The 23,592-nt window shown below is 55.2% G+C and overlaps 2 protein-coding genes across 2 annotated transcripts in view; both read left to right on the top strand.

The window, feature by feature from the left end:
• Window positions 1-926: 926 nt before the first annotated feature.
• WNT6 (wingless-type MMTV integration site family, member 6) lies at window positions 927-13,952 on the top strand. The gene is made up of 5 exons (XM_011932239.1): window positions 927-1,024; window positions 7,445-7,544; window positions 10,795-11,015; window positions 11,240-11,574; window positions 13,129-13,952. Exons 3-5 carry the CDS (start codon window positions 10,817-10,819, stop codon window positions 13,588-13,590), a joined length of 996 nt encoding a protein of 331 aa, XP_011787629.1. The 5' UTR covers window positions 927-1,024; window positions 7,445-7,544; window positions 10,795-10,816; the 3' UTR covers window positions 13,591-13,952.
• Window positions 13,953-20,284: 6,332 nt separating this feature from the next.
• WNT10A (wingless-type MMTV integration site family, member 10A) overlaps window positions 20,285-23,592 on the top strand; it is a 13,685-nt gene continuing 10,377 nt past the window's right edge. Inside the window, exons 1-2 of the mRNA XM_011932356.1 lie at window positions 20,285-21,074; window positions 22,164-22,426. Of these exons, the coding sequence (XP_011787746.1) occupies window positions 20,962-21,074; window positions 22,164-22,426 (376 nt within the window). The 5' untranslated portion in view covers window positions 20,285-20,961. The remainder of the gene's footprint in view (window positions 21,075-22,163; window positions 22,427-23,592) is intronic.

The following is a 23,592-nucleotide window of genomic DNA, read 5'->3' as shown; positions in this document are numbered from 1 at the left end:
CCTTTCTGAACGCAACTTCAAGATTCCTAACCCCTGGGCACATTCTATTGTGTTTCCTCCTCCCGGGTTCTCCCCCCCCCCGCCCCCCGCCAAGTTATGCGCTCACCCAGCTCACCAAAGAACAGGCGGGTGGGTAGGAAAGAGCTTTCGGGAAGACACATATCCGAGGAAAAGAATGTGTGAGGAGGGCCCTGGATTCAGGGTAGGGGGCTGAATTTGGAGAAGACAGGAACAAGGTGGGAAGCTACAAGGCAGAGAGGGCCACATAGCTGCCCCTTCCCCGCCCTGCTTTGCCTACCAACACACCAGCTTCTCTCCGGGCTCCTGTGGAGTGGGCCGTAGTGGCGAGAGAGGGAATATAAAAGGGAAAGTGAGTTAGGACCCTGATTTTCTCTACCCCGAGCAAGGAAAAGGAGGAGAGGAAGGAACGGGACCCAGGCGCCCAGCCCTTGCAGACGTGGGGGTCATGACTGAAAAAAAAATGTGCAGGCTGGGAGATAAGGGACCGGGAAGGTCCTGCGGGAAGGGAGAGGGGCCTGGTCAGCCAAGGGACGGGGGCGTCTTCCCAGGCTTGGCCCTAGCTAGAAGGGACACCTAGGCAGTGAAGGTTGCGGGAGCTTCGAGCCCTGGGGGTGGGGCCGGAGCGGGGAAGGAGGGTGCCCGGCCGGGATGGCTCAGAGATCCAGATTCAGGGGACTTTTTTTCCCCTTGGTCTCCAGAGCCGCAAACCCTCGCCCGGAATAGCTCAGTGTTTAGAGAGGAGGGACTTGGACTATAACGCTGACGGGTTACCCAATCCTAAGAAGGCAGAGTCGTGGCTATTTGCATATTGCCACGTGATTGGCTGGATGTCGACCCTCCGCTCCTCCCTCGCCCCCCAGATTTGGAAGAGAGGCAGATCCCGGTGCTCTGGAGAGATAGGGAGTAGGATGCCCACACAGGGAGCGGCGGGCCGCAATCCTCCGTGATGCGGAGAGCCGTCCCACGCGAGTGTCACGGAAGGGGCGAGCCGAGGACGACCCAGGTCCCAACGAGGGAACATATGCCCTTTGATCCGGCTTAGTATAATGCAGTGGCAGCTTCGAAGCAGATAGATCTAAGATCTAAACATTATGTTCGTGATCTTGGGCTAGTCACTTCCTTTCCCTATCTCTCAGTCTTGACTGGAAATAGGATAACAGTCTCCCTACCTGGCAGGCTTGCTGGGAAGGTTAGGTAGGAGGATGTGTAGAATAATAGGACCTTAGGAGGTACTTAGTATGTGCGGTGCCCTCCTCACAACCCAGCTTCTCCTGGCCAGGGTCCCCAGGATTGAAAAAGGGGATTCATTTAAATTTAAAATCCAGGGTTTCAAGGAAAATGTTGTAAAGGAATCTCTTTTCCCCATAAATGCCTTTCCTAACTTTGCCCTTTTTCAAGGTGTGGGGATGGAGTCCCTTCCTGATGGCCGTTGTCTTCCTTCCCCTCCCTCCCCGTCTGTCTAAATCATTCTTATCCTTACAGTTAAAATACCACTTCCACCCTGAAGCTGCCCCCTTGTCCTCCTTCCATTGCCTTCTCTGTGCTCCCACTGTATCACATACATTGGGCAACTATGCTAGTTACTGCATTTGGCTGACAACAGTCCTTTAGGTCTCTCTTCCCTGCTCCTGGAAGGCAGATACCTTGTCTTTAGGAGTCCTGAGGCCAAGGAGAGTGTTGGTGCTGGAGACGGGTTTGTGGAGTGTCATTGGACTGGCTGATTCACCTTTCTGTGGGGGTTCCTTTGTTCAGGAGGGACTCCTGGGTGGCAGCCAAGCCAAAGGAGAGCGGCCTGGTCCCTGAGAGACTGACCCTGAAGCTAGGAAGAAGGGAGTGGGGGAGGAGGTGACACGGGCAGGTGTGGGAGAACACAGAGGCCTTCATGGCCACAGCTGCAGGGTGTGCCGGGTGAGGAGTGAGGGGCCCCCGTGATAAGGTGTCCAACTGCCTTGCTCAGATGTGCCTCAGAGGGAATGAGCCTCTCCTGCCTGCCTTGGCCCCTTCACTCTCCTCTATTTATTTTGTTTTTCTTTCTTTATTTCTATTTCTATTTTTATTTGTTTATTTATTTATTTAGAGACAGAGGCTCATTCGGTCACCCAGGCTGGAGTGCAGTGGCGCGATCTTGGCTCATGGCACTCTGTCTCCCGGGTTCTAGTGATTCTCCTGCTTCAGCTTCCCAAGTAGCTAGGACTACAGGCGCCCACCACCATGCCTGGCTAGTTTTTGTATTTTTAGTAGAGACAAGGTTTCACCACGTTGGCCACGCTGGTCTCAAACTCCTGACCTCAAGTGATCTGCCCACCTCGGCCTCCCAAAGTGCTGGGATTACAGCCATGAGCCACCATGCCCAACTTCTTTTATTTTTCATGTTTTGAGACGGAGTCTCGTTGTGTCGCCCAGGCTGGAGTGCAGTGTCACAATATTGGCTCACGACAGCCTCTACCTCCTGGCTCAAATGATTCTCCTGCCTCAGCCTCCTGAGTAGCTGGGATTAGAGGCGCCCACCACCATGCCTGGCGAAATTTTGTATTTTTAGTAGAGACAAGGTTTCACCATGTTGGTCAGGCTGGTCTCAAACTCCTGGCCTCAAGCAATCCGCTCACCTTGGTCTCCCAAAGTGCTGGGCTTACAGGCGTGAGCCATTGCGCCTGGTCACCTGTCTATTTCTGACATTTCATCTCTTTGGTCTGAGCCCAGACCCCCTTCCCCTGGATCTTTGACTCTGCTTACACTCCTGACCCCTCCCCACCCCACCAGTGCCCTCCAAGGTCAAGTTTGGGTTGATGGGTTGGACCAATAATTCCCATTGGCCTGAGGCTCTTCCACTCCCCCAACCCCCCAGTCTCACTTCAGCTGGCATCTTTCCCAGTAGGGACTTCCAGGCTGTTCTCCGATGCCCAGGACCTGCTTTCACTGGCCTTCTTCTCCCTACTTGTCAGAGAATCCTGGCCAGGTCAGAGCTCCAGTGCTGGCCAGGAAAGCAGCTGCAGCAGCCTCCTACATCCCACTCTGATACTCTAGCAGCAGCCAGGCTGGAAGCAGAGAGGACCCCAGGACCTTTGAGTGACTCGACTGTCTTGGTCAGGAAAGGGGAGTCCTGCAGGGGTGTGGCCCATGCCCTTGGAATTGGCTTGGAGACCTGACTCCAGGTTCCTGAGAAGTTTCTCTCCCACCTTTTTCACTCCCCCTCCTTACTCCAATGTGATGCATGCTTTCTAAACTCTGCCTCCAGGCCAGGCACAGAGGCTCAGTTCTGAAATCCCACCACTTTGGGAGGCTGAGGTGGGCAGATCACTTGAGGTCAGGAGTTCAAGATCAGCCTGGTCAACATGGTGAAACCCCGTCTCTACTAAAGATACAAAAATTAGCCAGGAGTGGTGGTGGGTGCCTGTAATCCCAGCTACTCAGGAGGCTGAGGCAGAAGAATCGCTTGAACCTGGGGGGCTGAGGTTGCAGTGAGCCGAGATCTATGCCACTGCACTCCAGCCTGGGTGACAGAGCAAAACTCTGTCTCAATCAATCAATCGATAAAAATAAACTCTACTTCCAGCCTCTCTGTCTTTCTCTCATCTGTAATCATCTTTGTGAATTACAGAATCCCAGATTCCAGGACATTGGCCAGGCTCTCTGGAAGTCATCTTGTCCAGCCTCATTGTATCCAGGTCATCCAGCCTATGCTGTGGCCCTGTCAGACCCTGTCTTGGGAGTAAGGCAGAGAAGGAGAGCTTCCCAGTCACCAGTTCCCCGCTTCTGCCCTGCTCCCTGCTCCAGTCTTGCCCACCCCCAGGAAGTTCTTTACAACATCTGACCCATCGTTAGTTATACCTCCAATCAATGAATGTAGAAAATAGCTCACTCTCATAGAATGGTCAAATCAATCTCTCTCTTCTCTCTTCCTCTTTCTGTTTTTTCTTTTCTTTTCTCTTCTCTTCTTTTTCTTTTCCTTTCCTTTCCTTTCGAGACAGAGTCTCACTCTCTCACCCAGGCTGGAGTGCAGTGGTGCGATCTCAGCTCACTGCAACCTCGGTCTCCTGGGTTCAAGTGATTCTCCTGCCTCAGCCTCCTGAGTAGCTGGGATTACAGGTGCCTGCCACCGTGCCAGCTAATTTTTTTAGTATTTTTGGTAGAGATGGGGTTTCACCATGTTGGCCAGGTTGATCTTGAACTCCTCACCTAAAGTCATCTGCCTGCCTCAGCCTCCCAAAGTGCTGGGATAACAGGCATAAACCACTGTGCCCAGTCCTGTTTTATATTTTCTATGAAAGAAACTAACCCTCCCCTTGTTCCACTAGGGAAAACACCACCCAGTGTCACTCCCTTCCCCCATCCCATCCTGTCTTTCACCCACCCCCCTCCTGGAAAAGGAAATGGGAGCCAGAGGCCTAGGACAGCCTCATCTGGCCCCACAGGGAGGCAGGGAAAGGACCCTGGTTCTTTGTGGCAGTTAGGTTTTCTAGCTGCCACCCCCAACCCAGGCTGGGCCTGACCACCCTTTCCCATCCTATCTTTATCTGGGGCCCTGACCCATTGCGGGCAGTCCTGTTGCTGGCCCCTGCTGAGCTCCAGGGTGGGGTGCAGAAGGGGGTGGGTTAGCCATCCGTTCCCCCCTCCAGGCCTCCCGCCTTGGCAGCTTCCCCTGAAGGGAGACAATGGGGCTGTGAGCAGAAAAGGGCAGGGGCAGAAGGAGGCTGGCCCAATCCAGGCCAGAGCATGCCCTGAGCCCACCAGAGTTCTGGCACTGAGACGTTTACTGGGGGGTGCAGCCCCCTCCTGCCCTGTTCTCATCAGAAGCCAGGAGTTGGTGGGGAGAGGTTAGCAGGAGGTTTGCTCACCAGGCCCAGCAAGGGGGGAGTTCCAGAATGTGCACTATGATGGAGAAATGCCACTGTGGAGGGGATGAGGCGAGGGCAGGGTTGTCAGGCTGGCGGAAGGGTGGCCGGAGGCACTCGGAACATAGATGCCTGTCCTTTGTGGGTCAGTGACAGCACCCGCAGCCTGCACCCTCCTTCCTGCCTAGGCCAGGCACTCCCTCGGGTGCTTCTCCAGAACCTGCCGGAGGAGGAGCTGAGGGAGAGAAAGGCCTCTGGGAGGCTTCCACTTGGCCTCTCTGGCTGGTTCCTCCAGCTCCGAGACCTCTGTTTAATCTAGAAAGTAGATCCGAGACCTCTGTTTAATCTAGAAAGTAGATCTAGAAAGCACTTAGAATAATCAGGTCCAATATTTTCACTTACATGTGAGGGCGGCAAGGTCACGGACAGGCAGTGAAAAGATGACTTGCCCCTGGCCACCCAGAATCCAGGCAGCTCAGAGCCGGACTGAGTCCACCTCTGGCTCAGTACCTCATTCTTGTAAGGGGGTAGGAGATCAGGAAAGGGGCACAGGATCTTTCACAGGCCTCTCCTGCTCCCCTGTCCCACCCTCAGATAGGTGCTCCCCACCCCGATATGGGCCAGTAGAGGGCCCAGGACAGTCTCCTGGGGCACCTTCGCCTGCTGCAGCCCTGACCAATAGGAAGCCCATTGCACAGCAAAGTCTGTCAGAGAAGGGAATGCCTCCACTTCTCCTAAGAGTGATGAAGACAGATGGGTGGCGAAGGGCAGAGGGAACCAAGTTGAGTTAGGAGTGGTGACGGAGGGATGGGGTAGCTGGGGGGCAGTGGGGAGGCAGGGGTTAATGGAGCTGGGCATCACTGGCTTTGATGTGGTGGTTTGGGTGGGGGTAGGGGCTGGGGGAGGGGGAGCAGTAATTACCGAGTTAGACAGAGCAGGACAGGACAGGCGGGCGGGCACAGGCCCGGGCCCAGCCGCCTCAGCAGCCGTCAGGCAACATTTTTCTGCCCCTTCTCCACCACCCACCTCCCCCACCCCCACCCACAGCCCCAGGGCTCAGGGCTCCCTCTGCTGGCTTGTGGGAGGTGGGGTCAGTGTGGGGACCTTAGGAGTAGGGGCGGGGAAATAAAGGGAGGCTGACTTGGAGATCCTTCAGAAGGCATTGGGCAGCCAGTGGGCTGTGATCCCTTTGGCCTCAGTGATCCACCCAGGAGAGCCTGCTGGGGAAGAGGAGGGTCCTAGAGGGTGCATTTGGTCCAGGAGCAGGGCTGGATGGAGGAGGAGGAGAACACAGGGATCCAGGCTGAGAAGAAATAGCAGAGAGTTGGAGAAAAGGGTGTTCTTGGGAATCCACAATGCTGCCTGTACCCTACGGTTTGCCCTAAACTGGGCAGGCTCAAAAGATGAATAAGGGTGTGAGTGGGAAGACAAACACCAGTAGTTGGAGGAAGCCCACTCTCTGGACAGGTTCTCTGCATCTGTAATCTGGGAGGGAGGTGGATATTACTATTTTCATTTGACAGTTGAAGAAACTGAGGCTCAGGAGGTTAAGTCTCATCATCCATCTAATGAAGACTAAGTGCCAACTTCACATGCTAGGGACTCACTCAACATCATAGAACAAGCAAATGGCAGAGCCCAGATCCAAACTCAAGTCTGGTGGATCCCAAAAAGCCCTGAGTGTACTCCATGAATGCCCATGCATGAGCTTATTGTCTTTTGATGAGTTTTCTACCTACTTGGAAAGATAAGACAAGCAAACATGAAAAATTAATTATACCACTGGCAGGATAACAGACACTCCCCTCCCCCCCCGCAAATGAGTGACACCTTGGGAGATGCATGGAGGAAGGTGGGTGGGGATTGGGGCCCAGGGAGGCTCCTTAGGGCAAGTGGGATCTGAGGTGAGTTTGGAGAGATGCTAAGATTTTGATGACTTAGGGTGGGTCTGAGTCCAGAAGTTTAGCGATGTTATCTGGAATATATTTGGAGTTAATCAACCCTGCTAGGAGTATGGGGCTGTGTGGAGGATGCTGTGGGAGGCCACTGGAAGTCTTATGATATCTAACATGCCCATTTCCCCACAGCACTGTTTGTGTTTGAAATATTCATCTACTGTATCTTGCAATAGGGATCCCCCCACCAGTGGCCAGAGTCAGTTGTCTTCTGTCTTGCTCATCTGCATAACGAGGGTGAGATGGGTGGGGCTGAACTGGGGGATTTCTGACATTGTTCTTGTCCCTCTGACTCAAGAGATGGAAAGGTAGGTTAGGCCAGAAATCTAGGACCTCCAGGGCTTAGGTCTACAGATGTTGCCAACAGGGACTGGCTGGCCCCTGATATCACATCCCTGGGCAATTGATCCTACCAACCATGGTCCTTAGTAGAGAGACCTTGGTGCAGGCCAAGCCGGTTACCATGACCATCCATAGGCTTGCCGCTTCTTGTCCGCAACTTATTTCTTTTAAGGGTAGCCTCATTTTTTTCTATGCCCAGGAATGGCTGTTTGATGAGGATCCCAGATCCTATATATTGTGTATTCCCTACCACCACTGTGCGTCAGGCCCCAAAACAGGCAAATTCTCCCAAAGGAGCACATCTTCTCTGGGCTGATCCCAGGCCAATGCTCACCCAAAGGCCTGAAAAGCAGAGTTCACTCTCTAAGGAAGCATAAAGGAAGGAAGGTGAAAGGTGAGTGGGGATGGGGGAGATATTACTTGATGTGGTGTCAAAAGCCAAAGTTATAGGGGGTATGTGAGTCTCTCATGCTAACTCCTCAGTTTTTCTGAAACCCACAAAGGGAACTGACTTGCTCAGAGTGGCTCAGCCCACACAGAGTTGACAGAAACCAGAGATCGGAAGCAAAGCTTGGTGTTTTGCCCAATGCCCCCTGCCACGCCCCTTCTGGAGTTTCATTTCCTATGTATTTAGGATGGGAGCAAGGACAGGAGGGCAGGGAACAAACTGGTCCCTTGGGATTCTAGCTGCTACTACTGCCCATCCCTCCCCCTGACCAGCTTGTAAACAAGTCTAGTTCCCAGGCAGCCAGCCAGCCTGGGGAGCCAGACCCAGACCAGGAACTGGCTCTGGGGCAGCCCCCCAGCCCCAGCCCCACCTCCTGAAAGTCCCTGGCCTCCATACTCCTCATGATTCTCCCTGTCTCTAGTCCCTGTGAAACAGAGAAGGTCAAGAGGTTTTTGTCTTTCTGTCTTGCTCATCTCCACTCCCTCCTGCCTTCTTAAGGGAGGAGGAGGGAGAGGAGAAGGATGGAGTAGAGTAACCTTGGGAAGATAAAGCCAGTCAACCCTGGGAAAGTAGGGAGTTAGCAGAGGGCAGGGTTGAGGAGGAGGGGCTGGGGAACTTAGAAGTAGGGGCAGCGGGGGTGGGGAAGATGAGCTTGCAGAGTCCCCGACTCACAGGTGGAGCCCCAGACATAAGGAGCTGGACGACTGCAGAGAGGACTCATTCCCTGCCTCTGACTCTCAGTGGGGGAAAAGAGCATATTTGAGGAAATGAACTAGGAGTCATGAAATAAGATGTGGACAGGGCCCTGGGCTCAAGTGAGAACTTTTTCTTAGATGGCTTATTTATTCATTCAAAACCACATATTAAATGATGTTTGTTGTATAATATACTACAGGTATTATTCACCTATAGCACAGAATTCATACTATACAATTTCATTTGTAATACAAATTGGGGTTGGGGGAGGATATAAACTAAGTACCTAAGTCTTCCAGGAGATGCAAAGGAAAATAAGGCAGTCCTAATGCTCAAAAAGCTCATAGTCTTATCTCCTGACCCTGCACAGCCATGTTGGAAGCTACCTCCAATCCTTCTTATAATGAGGTAGGATATATGGGCAGCGGAGGGACAGATAGATTGATGGATCCATAGAGACCAATCAACTCTCAAAAGTCACTGGGTCACTGGGGTGCCCTGACCCACCCTCCATTGCTTTACTTATCTAGGCTGGGAAAGGGTGGGGGCCAGTGCTGGGCTGGTCTTAAGTACACAGGAAGGAAGATGTGGACTGTAGCTTCTCCATTGAGAGACATCTGGTTCTTGAGCTACTTGGGTAAGGATGACAGCAGCAACCTGATTTTGTGTGTGTGTGTGAGTGCGTGCGTGCACCATGAGAATGCAGGCGCACACACACGTGTTTGTGTTGTAGACCGTAAAGGACTGAGCTTACTACACATCTTCCTGCACCACCTCTTCAAGCACCTCTGTCCTTAGTGTTGAGAGTTCTACCTTAAGACCTAAATTCCTCTTGCTTCTATTTAAGACCATCACATTTCATTGTTGTGGAGCCAGAATATTCCTGGGCAGCCTGTACTTGTGGAGCAAATGGGGACAGTGGGGTGGATATGCACTAAAGCAAAACTGAAAAGTAGGCCACCTTGACCTCTGGCACCACCTACCAGCATTCTCTGTTTTCTATCTCCTGGGACCCCTACCCCCACCCAGTTTTTTTTTCTGCCCTCTGCTGAAGAACTTTTGGGTGATCTCTAATTACCCTCTGCTCCCAAATGCTCTACTCATTCCTTTGAGATGGGGATCCCAGCAAAGTGTTCAAATAGGAGCAAGCTGATGAAAGTGGTTCCCCAGGTGTGAATCCCTATGGAATTAACCTTCAGGGGTCTGCTGTACAGAAACGAAATGTCAGCTCTCTCCTCAGGCAGAACGAAGGTCAGGAGTGGAGGGATTTCTGGAAGTGCATGAAACTTCCCAGGAAGTCTTCCCCTACCAAGCCAAACATTGCCTGGCCCCCAGCAGTGATGTCACCCCAATAGGTATGGCTTGGTTCACTGCCATTCTGCTCAGGGAAGGCAACAGATCCTTGGCCGTGTGTGGTGGCTCATGCCTGTAATCCCAGCACTTTGGGAGGCCAAAGCAGGCAGATAACCTGAAGTCAGGAGTTTGAGACTGGCCTGGCCAACATGGTGAAACCTTGTCTCTACTAAAAGTACAAAAAAAAAATAGCCAGGCGCGGTGGTGCACGCCTCCAGTCCCAGCTATTTGGGAGGCTGAGACATGAGAATTGCTTGAACCTGGGCAGTGCAGGTTGTAGCGAGATGAGATCGCGCCAGTGCACTCCAGCCTGGGTGACAGAGCGAGACTCCGTCTCAATTAAAAAAAAAAAAAAAAGCCACAGATCCTGGAGCAGGAGAAGGGTCAGTGTCACCTACTTTCCAACAATGCTTCAGAGACCTGGCCCCCAGCTCCTTCCTCCTGCTCTCCAGTTCAGGGACACAGAAGATATCAGGGTAGGAGGTCCCACCTTAGAGATGAAAGCCCAACACACCCATTTTACAGAAGGAGAAACTTGGGCTACGGAGGGGGTGTGACTTTTCTCAGCAAGGCTCCATTCCCTAGCCATTCCGACATCTTGTGGCATTCTCTCTTCCTGGGATTGTTCTTGCCTTTCATCACGGCTGTTCAGCTGACACATATCCAGCTTGTGGTCCACTAGGACCATATCATTCCTTGATACTGCTTACTTTTTTTTGGTGTCTCTTGATGACACATACTTTCTTTCCCTTGACGGCCTTCTTGATCTTTCTTCTGTGATTTCTTTTCCTTGTCACCCTTTTGGGCTAGACGTTTGAGTTTTAACTTTGGTTTACCTGGTGCCAGCTGCCTTCACCTTCAGTCAAATTTCTACAAGGATTTATTTACAAAGATGTGCGCAGGAAGATAAGATTGAATCTTTGCTCTGTAGCAATTATCAGAATAGACTCTAGTTAAGAGGGGACGCAGACATGGAATAGTAGGAGAGCCAGGCAGGACAATCTCAAGTGCAGTTTGGGGGTAGGGTGGGAGGGCACGTCTCAGCTCCCGGCTGGGGGGCAGGTGGGGCTGGTCTCCCTCCCTTCCACCCCGAGCCCCGAGCCCTTATAAGGGTAACACCCTTGACTTGCTATTATCTGCTTTCCAGGGCTGTGGGCAGCCCCTTGGTTATGGACCCTATCAGCATCTGCAGGAAGGCACGGCGGCTGGCCGGGAGGCAGGCCGAGTTGTGCCAGGCTGAGCCGGAAGTAGTGGCAGAGCTAGCCCGAGGCGCCCGGCTCGGGGTGCGAGAGTGCCAGTTCCAGTTCCGCTTCCGCCGCTGGAACTGCTCCAGCCACAGCAAGGCCTTTGGACGCATCCTGCAGCAGGGTCAGTGTGGGGAGGGGGCGGAAGTCGGGCTGCTTTCTCCCGGCTGGGGGACCCGAGGAGTGGGGAGCTGGTTCGCTGAAGTTGCCTGAGCCCCACTTCCGCGTCGCATGTGTCTGGGCACTCTGCAAGGACCCTGCCTCCCAGGCCCCTGGTCCCAGGTTTCAGGTCCCAGGCCCCAGCTGACCGCCCCAGCCTGTGCTGATTGCACCTCTCTGTATTCGCAGACATTCGAGAGACGGCCTTCGTGTTCGCCATCACTGCGGCAGGCGCCAGCCACGCCGTCACGCAGGCCTGTTCCATGGGCGAGCTGCTGCAGTGCGGCTGCCAGGCGCCCCGCGGGCGGGCCCCTCCCCGGCCCTCTGGCCTGCCCGGCACCCCCGGACCCCCTGGCCCCGTGGGCTCCCCGGAAGGCAGCTCCGCCTGGGAGTGGGGAGGCTGCGGCGACGACGTGGACTTCGGGGACGAGAAGTCGAGGCTCTTTATGGACGCGCGGCACAAGCGGGGACGCGGAGACATCCGCGCGTTGGTGCAACTGCACAACAACGAGGCGGGCCGGCTGGTGCGTAGGGGCACGACGGAGTGAGTGTGTGCGGAAATGTGAGTGTGCGCGCAGGAGCGTGCTTGAGAAAGTGTGGGCAGGAGTGAGGGCGTGTAGGTGGAGGGGGCGTTAATGTGTGGGGGAGTGGGCATGTGCGGAAAGACGGGCTGCAAGCATGGATGGACATGTGGGAGGAGGGGTGTCCAGCCTCAAGAAGGAGTCACTTGGGGGTCTGAGAAGGCCAGATGCTGGGTGGTACAGTGGGCAGAATAGGGAAGGGATACTCAGGGAATAGGACTGAGGGTCTTTAGTGACCCCAGGTAGAGAGGGCACAGCTTCAAGACAGGACAGGTGAAGCAAAGCTTGCAGTGGGTAGGGGGTCTAGATGCCTGGGCAGGGGCAGAGGAATAAAACAAAGGTGGTGATGAAAGACAGGAAAGAGGCTAGGGCAAGGTCTGGGGATTGGGTAGAGGGAAGTCAGGGGGAGTGAGAGAGGCCTAGAAAGAGTTTGAACATGTCTAAGGGGCAATGGAAAAGAGCGAAGGACAGGGAACCAATCTGGTGGAGGTTGGAGGGAGTCAGGTGGAGGCCAGGACAGCTGTGACCAATTCTGGGCACTTGCCAACTGGCTGCCCAGCAACCCCAGCCCAGGTCTCACCTGCCCAGAGCTATGGCAGCCTCTCCTCTCCCCTCTGTATTGAGGAGAGCCCCAGGAGCTCTCCTTCAGGATCAAGAAGGTTATCTGGGTGTGATGGTTCCAGGAGGGGGCAGGGTAGACTCAGGCTGTGGACACAAGGTCAGGTTAGCCCCTGGATTCTGAGCTTCCAGAAATGATTTTCTTGGGTCTTCTGAGCCATCAATCCTTGGTGGGGTTGGAAATCTTAGACCCTGCCTCAAACAGGGAATAGGGGAGAGGCCGCCTGGGTTCCACTCTCAGTACTGCATTCCCAGCCGGCCCTTCTGCACCCTATGCCTCAGTTCTAGGGTTCTCCAGGGACACCGCCATACATACCGTGTCCTCTAGGGTTCCGGCCTGAGGCATCCGGCAGGGAGAGGAGGGGGCCCGAAGAGGAATGTCCGGACAGGCCCACATACCTGCCGAGAGGGCTGAGGCGGGGTGGCGGAGACAGACGCCCAGGCGGCTGGCTCTGCATCTCCGTTCAGCCCCGCCTGGGGCTGTGAGGGGTAGGAATGAGGGGGCCAGGTTGGCAGGAGGGCTAGGCCTCCACAACTGCCACCTCCCCCCTCCTCCAGAGAGAATCTCATCCCTGCTGTCCATTCTGCTTTCTCCCCCACCCCCTGGCTTTGGACCCTGGAATCTCTGCGCTGCATATTGTCCCCGTCTCCCCGCTTCCTCATCATCATACTACTCCATCCTCACCATTCCTCCTGCTCCTCCCTTCCGAGCTGTCCTTTCCTTGATTTCCTCCTCCTGAACTTGCTGTCTCCTTCTTTTGTCTGCATTTTCCTCTCTTCCTTTCACTTCCCATTCCCAATCTTATTTTCTGTCCATCCACTGGGCCCTTCCCTGCACCCCCATCTGTCCACATGCGTCCGCCCCTCTGCTCCCCGCAGGCCGTGCGGAGCCACACGCGCACCGAGTGCAAATGCCACGGGCTGTCGGGCTCGTGCGCGCTGCGAACCTGCTGGCAGAAGCTGCCTCCGTTTCGCGAGGTGGGCGCGCGGCTGCTGGAGCGCTTCCACGGCGCCTCACGCGTCATGGGCACTAACGACGGCAAGGCCCTACTGCCCGCCGTCCGCACGCTCAAGCCGCCGGGCCGAGCGGACCTCCTCTACGCCGCTGATTCGCCCGACTTCTGCGCCCCCAACCGACGCACCGGCTCCCCCGGCACGCGCGGCCGCGCCTGCAATAGCAGCGCCCCGGACCTCAGTGGCTGCGACCTGCTGTGCTGCGGCCGCGGGCACCGCCAGGAGAGCGTGCAGCTCGAAGAGAACTGCCTGTGCCGTTTCCACTGGTGCTGCGTAGTGCAGTGCCACCGCTGCCGAGTGCGCAAGGAGCTCAACCTCTGCCTCTGACCAGCCGCCCGGCACCTAGACTGACTTCGCGCAGCGGTGGCTCGCACCTCCGGGACCTCAGGGCACCGGCACCGGGCGCCACTCGAGCCCGGCCTCTCCCTGCCGAAGCCCAACTTCCATGCCTCGGGAAATGGTGAGGCGACGGACTTGAGGAACACCCACCTACGAAGGCCCAGGGCGCCGGACGGCCCCGGAAAGGCGCTCCTGGAGCGTTTAAAGGACACTGTACAGGTCCTCCTTCCCCTTGGCCTCTAGGAGGAAACCAACAAGTCAGTCTAAAGGCCTCTGGATACTGGGCTCCCCAGAACTGCTGGCCACGGGATGGTGGGTGAGGTTAGTATCAATAAAGATATTTAAACCACTAGGGCTGGACCCACAGTTTGGGGGGATACCCATCTTCAGGCTGCCAGGCTCCAGAAGAAGGTGGTTTTGCTAGAACTAGCACCTTAGGGGCCATCACCTGGGTCCCTATCTCCCGACCAGGTTGGCCTCTCCTGGAAACTCACTATCCCCCCTTGGTATTATTTTTGTTCACTCCTGTCACACATCTAGGGCCTGGATCTGCAAGCCGGAGAAGAACTAGCAATTCCTCTTTAAAGGGACAGGGGCATCAGAGGCTTCCGATGGTATGCTCAGCTCTCAAACTCATCCTTGTCTTAATTCTTAGGGGACTGTGTCTGTTTCTGTGACCCCTGGGGAATTTCTGGGTAAATTTTTGGGGATACCTAAGCCCATGGGATTAAAGCACTTTATAAACTGTAGAATGTGATGAACACATGTTATTAGCTCCACCAGTTTTTGTTACCATCAAAACTAACTTCACCCCCATTCACATTGAAAAGACTGCCCAGAACAGCATTTCTAATCACACGTAGAGGGAGAGGAAGCAAGTTTGTCCCAACATTTCTCTTGGCACCCAATGATATTTCCTTCCTTCTGGTTCCTCTTGGGAAGCTAATGGTGAAAGTGAGGAGACAGAGAGCAGTTCTGGATTCTCCAGAGCTGAAGCTTGAGCTCTCATCTTCCTCCAGAGAGAAAGAGGGAGGGCATAGCCCAACTTCCAGGACTCAGAGCCTCCAACTTTCCTCCAGTCCAAATACTGCAATGGGGAATGACTCCCCCATGAAGGTATGGAAGACAAAAAAAACATGAGCTTTGGGGTCAGACACTCTGGGTTTGCAGTTGGTGCTGCTGCTTAGAACTTTACAGCATAGGCCAAGTTAGCCTCATTTTCTTTATACAAAGGGATTTCGCTCTGTTTCAGTTATCCATTGCTACATAACAAACAACCCCAAAGTAATTACTTCTCACGATTTTTGAGGTCATGATTTGTCAGAACTCAGCTCGGTAGGTCCACTCTATACAGCAGAACCATTGGCTTGGGTTCACATGGCTGCATTCTGCTGGAGTATTGACTGTGCTGTGCTGGACAGTCCAAGAAGCCCCCACTCACATGTCTAGGGCACAGAGCTTCTCTTGTGCTCTCATTCTCTCCATGTGGCTAACTTGGGCTTCCTCGCTGCATGTTAGCCTTAGGATAGTCACACTTCTTACATAAGACTGACTTTTTTTTTTTTTTTTTGAGATGGAATCTCGCTCTGTCCCCCAGGTTGGAGTGCAGTGGCAGGATCTCGGCTCACTGCAAGCTCCGCCTCCTGGGTTCATGCCATTCTCCTGCCTCAGCCTCCCAAGTAGCTGGGACTACAGGCGCCTGCCACCATGCCTGGCTAAGTTTTTTGTATTTTTAGTAGAGACGGGGTTTCACCGTGTTAGCCGAGATGGTCTTGATCTCCTGACCTTGTGATCTGCCCGCCTCAGCCTCTCACAGTGCTGGGATTACAGACGTGAGCCACTGCACCCAGCCAAGACTGGCTTTTAAAAGAGAGTGTACCAAACTTGAAGGCAGAAGCTGTAAGTCTCTTAAGTCCAGCTTTGGAAGTTACATAGCATCACTGTAACTCTGTATTGGTCAAAACAGGTCACAGAGCCAGGCAAAATTCAAAGGGAGGGAAAATTAATTCCACCTCTCAATGGGAGGAGTGGCAAAGAATTTGCAGCCATCATAATCTGTCCCACACCCTCGCAGGATTGTTGGGATAATTTTTTTTTGAGATATGAAAGACTGTAGCATAGCTCATGATACATAATTTATCAAACATATGTTTAATAAATGATAGTTACTGTGAGAATGGGGATAGACACATGATGCTTTGCAGGTATTGGGCAGGCCCTGATTGCAAATGAAGGTACCTGACTTTTAGCTGAGGCCAAACAGAATTAATGAATGGCTCTTATACCGGCGAAGTCCAGAGGTTAGTTTGAATTCAGGTACAACTGAACCCAGGGGCTCACATGGTGTCACAGGCTTCTTTCTCATCTCCTTCCCTCTCCCTCACCTCTGCATCTATTGTTTCTGCTTATCTCTGCCTCTCTTGGCATACTGTCCTCATTGTCTCCTCCTGCAGACTTTCTCCATGACAGCTCTATATGCAGTCTTAGATGCAAAAAAAGAAGAATGACCTTCCCAGTTGTCTCCAACAGAAGTCCCAAGGAGGACCTTGCTTAGTTCAGCTTGATCATTTGCCTATTCCTGAACCAAAAATGGTGTCCAGGGAGATGGTGTCTAGGGAGATGCCTGGGATTGACAGCCTCTCTAGAACCCCAGGGGGCGGGGTGGGCACAGGGAGCAAAGCACAGTTCTTCAAATAAAACAGAAGGAAAGGGAGCTCATTCCGGATGTGACAGACCCTCACCGTGGCTTCCAGGACCCCTGTCCTTCCCCCGCAGTGCCCCTGCATTCACTCGGTGACCTAGCCTGCTTCAACCCTCAAGGTTCATGGTGGGGAGGGGTGTCAGGCTGCAGTGGGAAGGTTGAAGCACCAGGGTTTTCCTTTCTGCCTCCTCTTGGCTCCCTTAGGTCAGATGTCTGGGCTTCAGAGAAGTCATGGAGAATTTGGACTTAGAACTCCTTGACCAAAGGAAACTCTGTTAACTTACCAAAGGAGACAGTGGAAATACATTATGGTCCACACAGAGGATAAATGAAGCTCCCTGAGGGCAAGGTTTATATTCACAGATCTGCCTTCCCCAAAGCTCTGCTCTTATCTTCAAACAACAACAACAAAAAACAAACCCAAAACCCAAACTCCTGCACTTCTCCCAGAGACCACCAGGGGGCATGCGGAGCCCAGCTTCTCTATTAACACAGAGTAACAGACATGACCTGCAGGACATCTGGGAAACTCAGAGGAGTGGTGGGCAGGAGAGGATAGGACTGAAAGGAAGCAAGGAGACCTACCAACAGCTTGGGTCAAGCTTCTAGGGTTCCAGACTGTCTGAGACGTCTGGGCTGGCCCAGACCTAGGGCTGGGATGCCAGCCTTCTGGTCTCTACCACTGCTGGGTCCTGCAGGGGGTGAGATAGGGTGGATGATGCTGGACTTCTTCCTCCACAATGCCAGAGAGGGAAGCTGGGAAAGTGGCATGAACTGGCACCACCCTAGGCAGGTTAAAAGGAATTCAGAGGAAGTAGTATGGTACAATGAAAAACGCCTCGTTTGCTAGCGTGACCTTGGTCAATCAGTTAACCTTTCTGAGCACTTCCTATCACCTAATAGGGGTCCCTGATTGCTTTTTAGCACATTGGGAGAATGCACTTCCATCTTTAAACTGCTGATCACATGTTACTAGTCCGTCTTCTGTGACCAAGCCCTGAAGGCGTCTGGGCACTGCCTTCTATGAAGATTGGGAATGATGACCCGGGAGGCACCATTGGGACTTCTAGCCTCATCTTCTTTGAGCCCTGAGATAGATCTGTGCTCTCTCCCTGCTGCCTGGGAAGGGGCCGGAGGTAGAGCTCCCACCACCACCCACCCCTGCTCATCCAGCTGCTCAGCCCCAGGCAGTCTGAGCCATCAAAGTCCCCTGCTGGCTGAGTGGCAGGGGACATGTGGAACTGGGGAGATGGGGGAAGTGCACAGAGGCACCCCAGATGTGCGTGTGACCACATCAGGAACAGACGGAACACAGGCAGATGGGTGAGGAGGCCGAGTGGAAGGCCTAGGATCAGCCTGAGACCACGGGCTCGGGGAACATTTCCCTTCTCTTTCAATGACCAAATACATTAGGAGTTTGGGGAGACTGGAGCAGCAAGCCATTCCCCCTTACATTGCTGAGAGTTGGTGGCCCCTAAGGCCTGGACAACAGGATGAAGAGCCCCCTATTGGTCTGTGGCTCCTTGGCTTTCTTCTACACCAAGACAAACTTCTCCAGCTGGGCACCAGGACTGGGCTGGGGCTGGACTGGGCTAGGCTCGGGTTGTGAGGGTCCCACCTGTTCTCACCCCTGTGCTTCCCCGGCCCTTCCTCCCTGTGACCTTCTCCAGAGCTGCCACAGCTGGAACCATTCTCCAAGCTTCTTTTCATCCCCAGTGCTCCCCCGCCCCCCCAGTGGCCCCTGTAATTGTGGTCTTAGGCGGTGGCTGCGGGGGCTGGGGCTGGGCTGAGGGCCAGGGCCCAGGGCAGGGCCAGGGTGGGGACTAGGGGGTGCCGATAGGGGCTTGGCCATGGTGTGGGTCAAAAGGGGCTGGAACCCCAGCTGCAGACATTCTCTGGGCCTCACCTACATACTTGCCAAGGCTCTGGACTGACACAGACCCTCCCCTCCCTTCACTGAGAAGTGCTCTGACTTGGGTACTCCTAGACCCTCCTGACACCAGGGCAGAGCCACGCCTGAGTGCAAGCCTCAGGAATCACTATTTGCCTCCTGAGTTTTTTTTTTTTTTTTAAGAAAAGGTCTTCTCTGTCTCCTTTGCATCTCTGTATTTCACAGACAGTGGAGGTGGGGGAGCAAAGAGACCCCCCTCATCAGAGATGCCAAAGGAAACTAAATCAGCTCCTCAACCAGGTCAGCAGCATTTCCCAAAAGGAGTCCCCACCAGAATCACTAGGGATGCTAGCTAGAAAGACAGATCCCCAGGCCTTTCCCTGGAAAGGCTGATTCAACTGCATGGGGCCTGGAATCTGCATTCCCGCAATGGCCCACCCCAGGGAATACTTGTGCTGCATCAAGCATGGGAAATGCTAGTGTGAGTGGAGGGTGAAAAATAAGGACATCTGCAAGCTGATTATGAATCCCTTCCCTGTGTCATGTTCCTAATTCTTTCAGGGCCTCAGTTTCCCCAACAGCCAGTGAGAACATGACTCTCCAGCTTGCTAGTGTCTTCTGCCATTCTGGGCTGGTGCCTGTCTCCTGTGTTGAGTCTGGTCCCACCCCTACCCTTACCGCTTACTCTTCCCAAATGTTAGTCCCAAGCTGTCCCCGTTTCTGCAGCATGGTGGGGAGAGTGGGGAGGGCAGGGGGCAGTTGGGGTCAAATAAGGCTCTGGCTGACGCAGTCTGCTTGCTGCCCCTGGCTGTTTTCCTGCAGTCCAGCCAGACTGCTCCCCACCCCGCACTGCCCCACCCCCACCCCCAGCAGCCTCAAGCCCTTAATTCCTGACAGCTGCGGTGGCTGCCGGCAGAGATGAGGGGGAAAGGAGGGGGGAGTATGCCGTCAGCCTGCTGTTGCTCAGGCTGCCCCCACCACCTGACAGTCTGGGGACAAGGAGGGCCCCACCCCCCTCCTTCAATTCCCCAGGGATGGGCAATTCCAGGAATGGGCCCTTTTTTGTCTCTGAGCCCAGAGGCTCCCATAGTTTTGTCCCTAAGCCAGCAGGGGCTCTCTTCAGAGAGAGGGGTGTGTGTGTAAAGTGTGGGAGGCTTGTGCCCATTTTACAGAGGAGGATGCCGAGGGCACAGGGCAGGAGCAGGATCCACTATTAGGGCCCAGGCTAGCACCAGAAACAGAAGGCAGAGCTGCCTTTCCCCTACTTTCTGGCTCTCAGGCCCTTGCTTGGGCCCAGCACACTTGCCTTATATCGAGGAGGGGCCCACTGTTCCGTTGGGGTGGAGGGACAGGAAGAGATCTCAGCGGTATTAGGGAGCCGAGGTTGGTATTAGGGAGCTCCTAGAGGACCATGTGCAGGTGGGGCCAGGGAGGGCCAGGACAAGACAGAGTATCTGCGGGCGCAGGCAGGCAACACTCAGTGTTGGGGCGGCAGCTGCTGTGCTGGGAGTCAGGAGAGCTGCGTTCGGTTCTAGTTCTTCCGCTAATTTGCTGTGTGACCTCTTTGAGCCTCGATATTTTCTTGTGAAATAAAGGGGAGCTAAGTAAACTATCTCAAGGGCCACTTCTAGGGTTAAAAGGCTCTCCAACGCCTCCTCCCAGGGCGTGCCACCCAGGGCGCTCCTACGCAAGCATTTACTGGGGGCCTGACACTGCTGCCTCCCCGGGATCACTGAGGAGACAAGGTGGTCCCCATGAGCCGCGTTTCACAAAGGGGCAGAGGGGGTCTCCGTGAGCAGGAGCAGGAGGCACCTGTTTAAGGTCACACAGCAAAGGAGAGAAGAAGCCAGAGGCTGCCAAACTCCTCTGCAGGAGCCCACACCTGCCTAACACCAGGCAGGCCTGGGGGAAGTCCCTCCTCTGGTCGGGGAGGCGAAACAGAGAGACCGGCCCCTCCCCTCCAGCCCCTGCAGGTGTGTGTGTTGGGGTGGGGTGGGGGCGCTCCCCAGCAGCTGCGTCTCAGCCCGGCACACACACCTCGCGGTAACCCATATCCCTCACACAACCCAGCGCGCTCCACGCACAGGCTTCTTCCTGTGCACGCGCACACAGACCCCAACACCTTTCCCTTTCCTACCCTCAGCAGGGACGCTCCCACCCCCAGTCCCCAGCGGACGCAGTGGCCTCGGGACTCGTACACGCCTCCACGCCCCGCCGCTTGACGTCACGTGGGGTAGAGCCCTGAGACACTAAATGGTGGGGTGGGGGGAGGAAAGGGAAAGCGGCAGAGCTCCCCGAGCCGGGACAGTCACTTACTCTCTAGGCAGTGGGGCCCGACACAGACAGCGCCGCCCCTGCCAGCCCGCCTCGCACGCCCTCGGAAGCGCAGGCTCCCGGCGCTGCGCTGGAGGGCTCCCCGGCACCCCAGCCTCCCGTCCCCAGCCCGCTGCACCTCCAGGCCCCCCTTACCCTTGAGAGGCACCAGGAGTTGTCGCGGGGGGGCCTCGGGAAATTCCCCGGACCCCTGTGCCAGGAGGTGCCCGGTTCGCCCGCTCTTCACCCCCCGCCCCCCCCGAGGGCGGTGCCCGGGGGTGCTGCCCCATGGAGCGGGGAGGCGGGCGCCGTCTGCTCCGGGAGCCCTGACCCGAGTCGGAGTTGTGTGTCGCAGCCGCCCCGACCCCCCGCCGATCATGCGCCGGCGCCCCTGGCTCTCCAGTCCCACCGGGCTGTGAGCCCCCCACTCCCAGCCCGTCAGGGCCTGCGCGCCATGGGCAGCGCCCACCCTCGTCCCTGGCTGCGGCTCCGACCCCAGCCCCAGCCGCGGCCAGCGCTCTGGGTGCTCCTGTTCTTCCTACTGCTGCTGGCTGCTGCCATGCCCAGGTGAGCCCTCACCTCATGCTCCGCCCTCTTAGAGAGTTGAGACCCCGGGCCCCGCAGGGGCCTCTGATGCTTTTGCTGGGGTAGAGGACCCTGGAAGAAGGGAGGGACAGGGTCATAGGAAAGTGCTAGTGCCCAACCAAAGGCAGTGAGCTCCCTCATAGGAGGGGGTTGGACTGGTGACAGGATATGGGCAGTCCAGGGAGACAAGGCAGTGCCCAGGAGCATGATGGCAACTAGGAGGGGAGGTGTGTAGGGGGGGAGCAAGTGCCAGTCTGGAGTTCCTGCCCTGTTGGGGGAATGCACCCCCACCCCAGGAGTAAGCCCAAGCTGCCTCACTCCTTCCTGCAGCTCAGCCCCAGGTAGCGGCAGGGGTTGGAAGGCTGGAAGAGGGTAGCCCAGGTGGGATCAGTGAGAGACTGCAGCTGCAAGAGCTGTGTGTGTGTGTGTGTGTGTGTGTGTGTGTTTTCAATCGAGCCCAGGATCTCAGCAAACTCTGTTGGTAAACAGCAGTTTCTGTGTGTGCCCATGAGTGCATGTGAGAGCTCATGGGTCAATGTACGTTAAGATGAACACATGTGTAAATAGGAGTGTGCGTTTGTAACTATGTGTGTGTGTTTGTAACTATGATGAAGTGTGCATGTGTGCAAGTGTGCTGGGGTTGGGTTTGTGTGTCTACCACAATGTATGCAGAAGTGTATCTGTGTGAATGTGACCGAAACATATCTGTGGGAGTGGGCTCCTGGGGAACCCTGTGTGTATGGGCATCTATGCCTGGGGATGTGCATAGGAAATACTGTGGCCACAAGCATGGTGGATGTGTGTGCATTTGCACGTTTACCTGTGTGGGTATGCAGCTAGCTGAGTGAGTTGCATTGAGCAGGATGATTGTTGCATTGAGCAGGATGAGTGAGTTGCATTGAGCAGGTCAAGGAAAGAGGAATGTGGAGGAGTGTACTGATGGGCCCAACCTTCAGAAGCAGAGGTTGGAAAAGGGAGTGATTATGGCCTTTGGGACAGAGTGTGTGTTGTTAGATGGGGCTCTCCTGGTCCCCCCAAAACACGTACCCACTCCACCCCACATGTCTGCAGGTCAGCACCCAATGACATTCTGGACCTCCGCCTCCCCCCGGAGCCTGTGCTCAATGCCAACACAGTGTGCCTAACATTGCCAGGCCTGAGCCGGCGGCAGATGGAGGTGTGTGTGCGTCACCCTGATGTGGCTGCCTCAGCCATACAGGGCATCCAGATCGCTATCCACGAATGCCAACACCAATTCAGGGACCAGCGCTGGAACTGCTCAAGCCTGGAGACTCGCAACAAGATCCCCTATGAAAGTCCCATCTTCAGCAGAGGTAGCTGCCCCTCACCCCAGCCCCTGCCCCCACCCCAGCCCCTGCCTCTCACTCCACACCCCTGCCACTGCCTGCCCCATCCAGCAACTCTACCTCAGAATCTATGCCCAGCCATTTCTAACCCACTGCCTCAAGCTGGCATCCTCCCATCCCCACATGCCCATCTGCTGGCCGTTCTGCTTTCCTTCCTCTTTCTGGTCTCAGGCCATGGGGGCAGAGAAATGGGGCAAATGTGTCTCCAGACTGGGCTGTTTAGGCTGAGAGTGGCAGTTTCCATGCCTGAGAACTAGACTCCTGGGTCATCCTGCCCTATCACTGACACTGCATATCTCAAACCCAGGAAATATCTGTACTTGTCGCTTGCCTCTACTTACCCTCTACTTAGAAAACCACATTTAGGATGGGGAGCCCATGAGGAAGAACCCAGAATCAGCATGAGGAGGGGTTGAGGAATTTGTCCAATTGTGCAGGTGGAGGCAGCCTGGACAGGTAAAAAGTCTGCCCTACTGCAGAAGCTCTTCCCGGCGGGGGACACCACCAGCCTGTGTGTCATCCCTGCTGCCTCTGGAAAACCCTCTCTGAATCAGAGGTGCTGGGTGCCTGTGTGCCTGTGTGTAGTGGCTCCTGCCAGCAGGCCTGGTAGTCCTGTCAACTCCTCTTCCCCTCACAGCTCAGAGGAGCCGCAGCCCATTCCCTGTCCTCCCTCCCCGACTTCTGGGTGACCCACCCTGACAATACCAGAGTGGCTTGGGCTGGGGATGGCAGGAGGTTTTGTCACTCACTTCTGCCTCACACCCACCTCCTGGCCTGGTATCTCAGGCCTTTACTCAGATCTTTTGGGAAGGATGGGGGCCCTGCCTCTGGGATGGGCCTAGCTGGGTATCTATCTCCCCTCTCAGTGGCTTGTGTGGGACATTGTGGGCACCCGGTAGCCCTGGCTCCTTAGGTCTTGTCCAATTTTCAGTGGAGGTGGAGTAGGAGAGGTACACATACACCTTGTAGCCTTGGATCTTGAGGCTTCTTGGGGAGTCAGGCTGTACCTCAGATTCGGCAAACTCAGAAAGCCGAGGCCCTTCCCTTTTCATCAGGACCCCTGCTTGCATCCCCTGGGCCCCCAAGTCAGGGGCCACCCCAGCCTCCACCAGCCGAGCCCCAGGCCGCCCGCC

Source organism: Colobus angolensis, unplaced genomic scaffold (genome assembly GCF_000951035.1).
Source record: "Colobus angolensis palliatus isolate OR3802 unplaced genomic scaffold, Cang.pa_1.0 Scaffold95, whole genome shotgun sequence".
NCBI lineage: Eukaryota > Metazoa > Chordata > Mammalia > Primates > Cercopithecidae > Colobus > Colobus angolensis.
The sequence above is the reverse complement of the archived record's forward strand: the minus strand, read 5'-3'. Positions and strand labels throughout refer to the sequence as shown.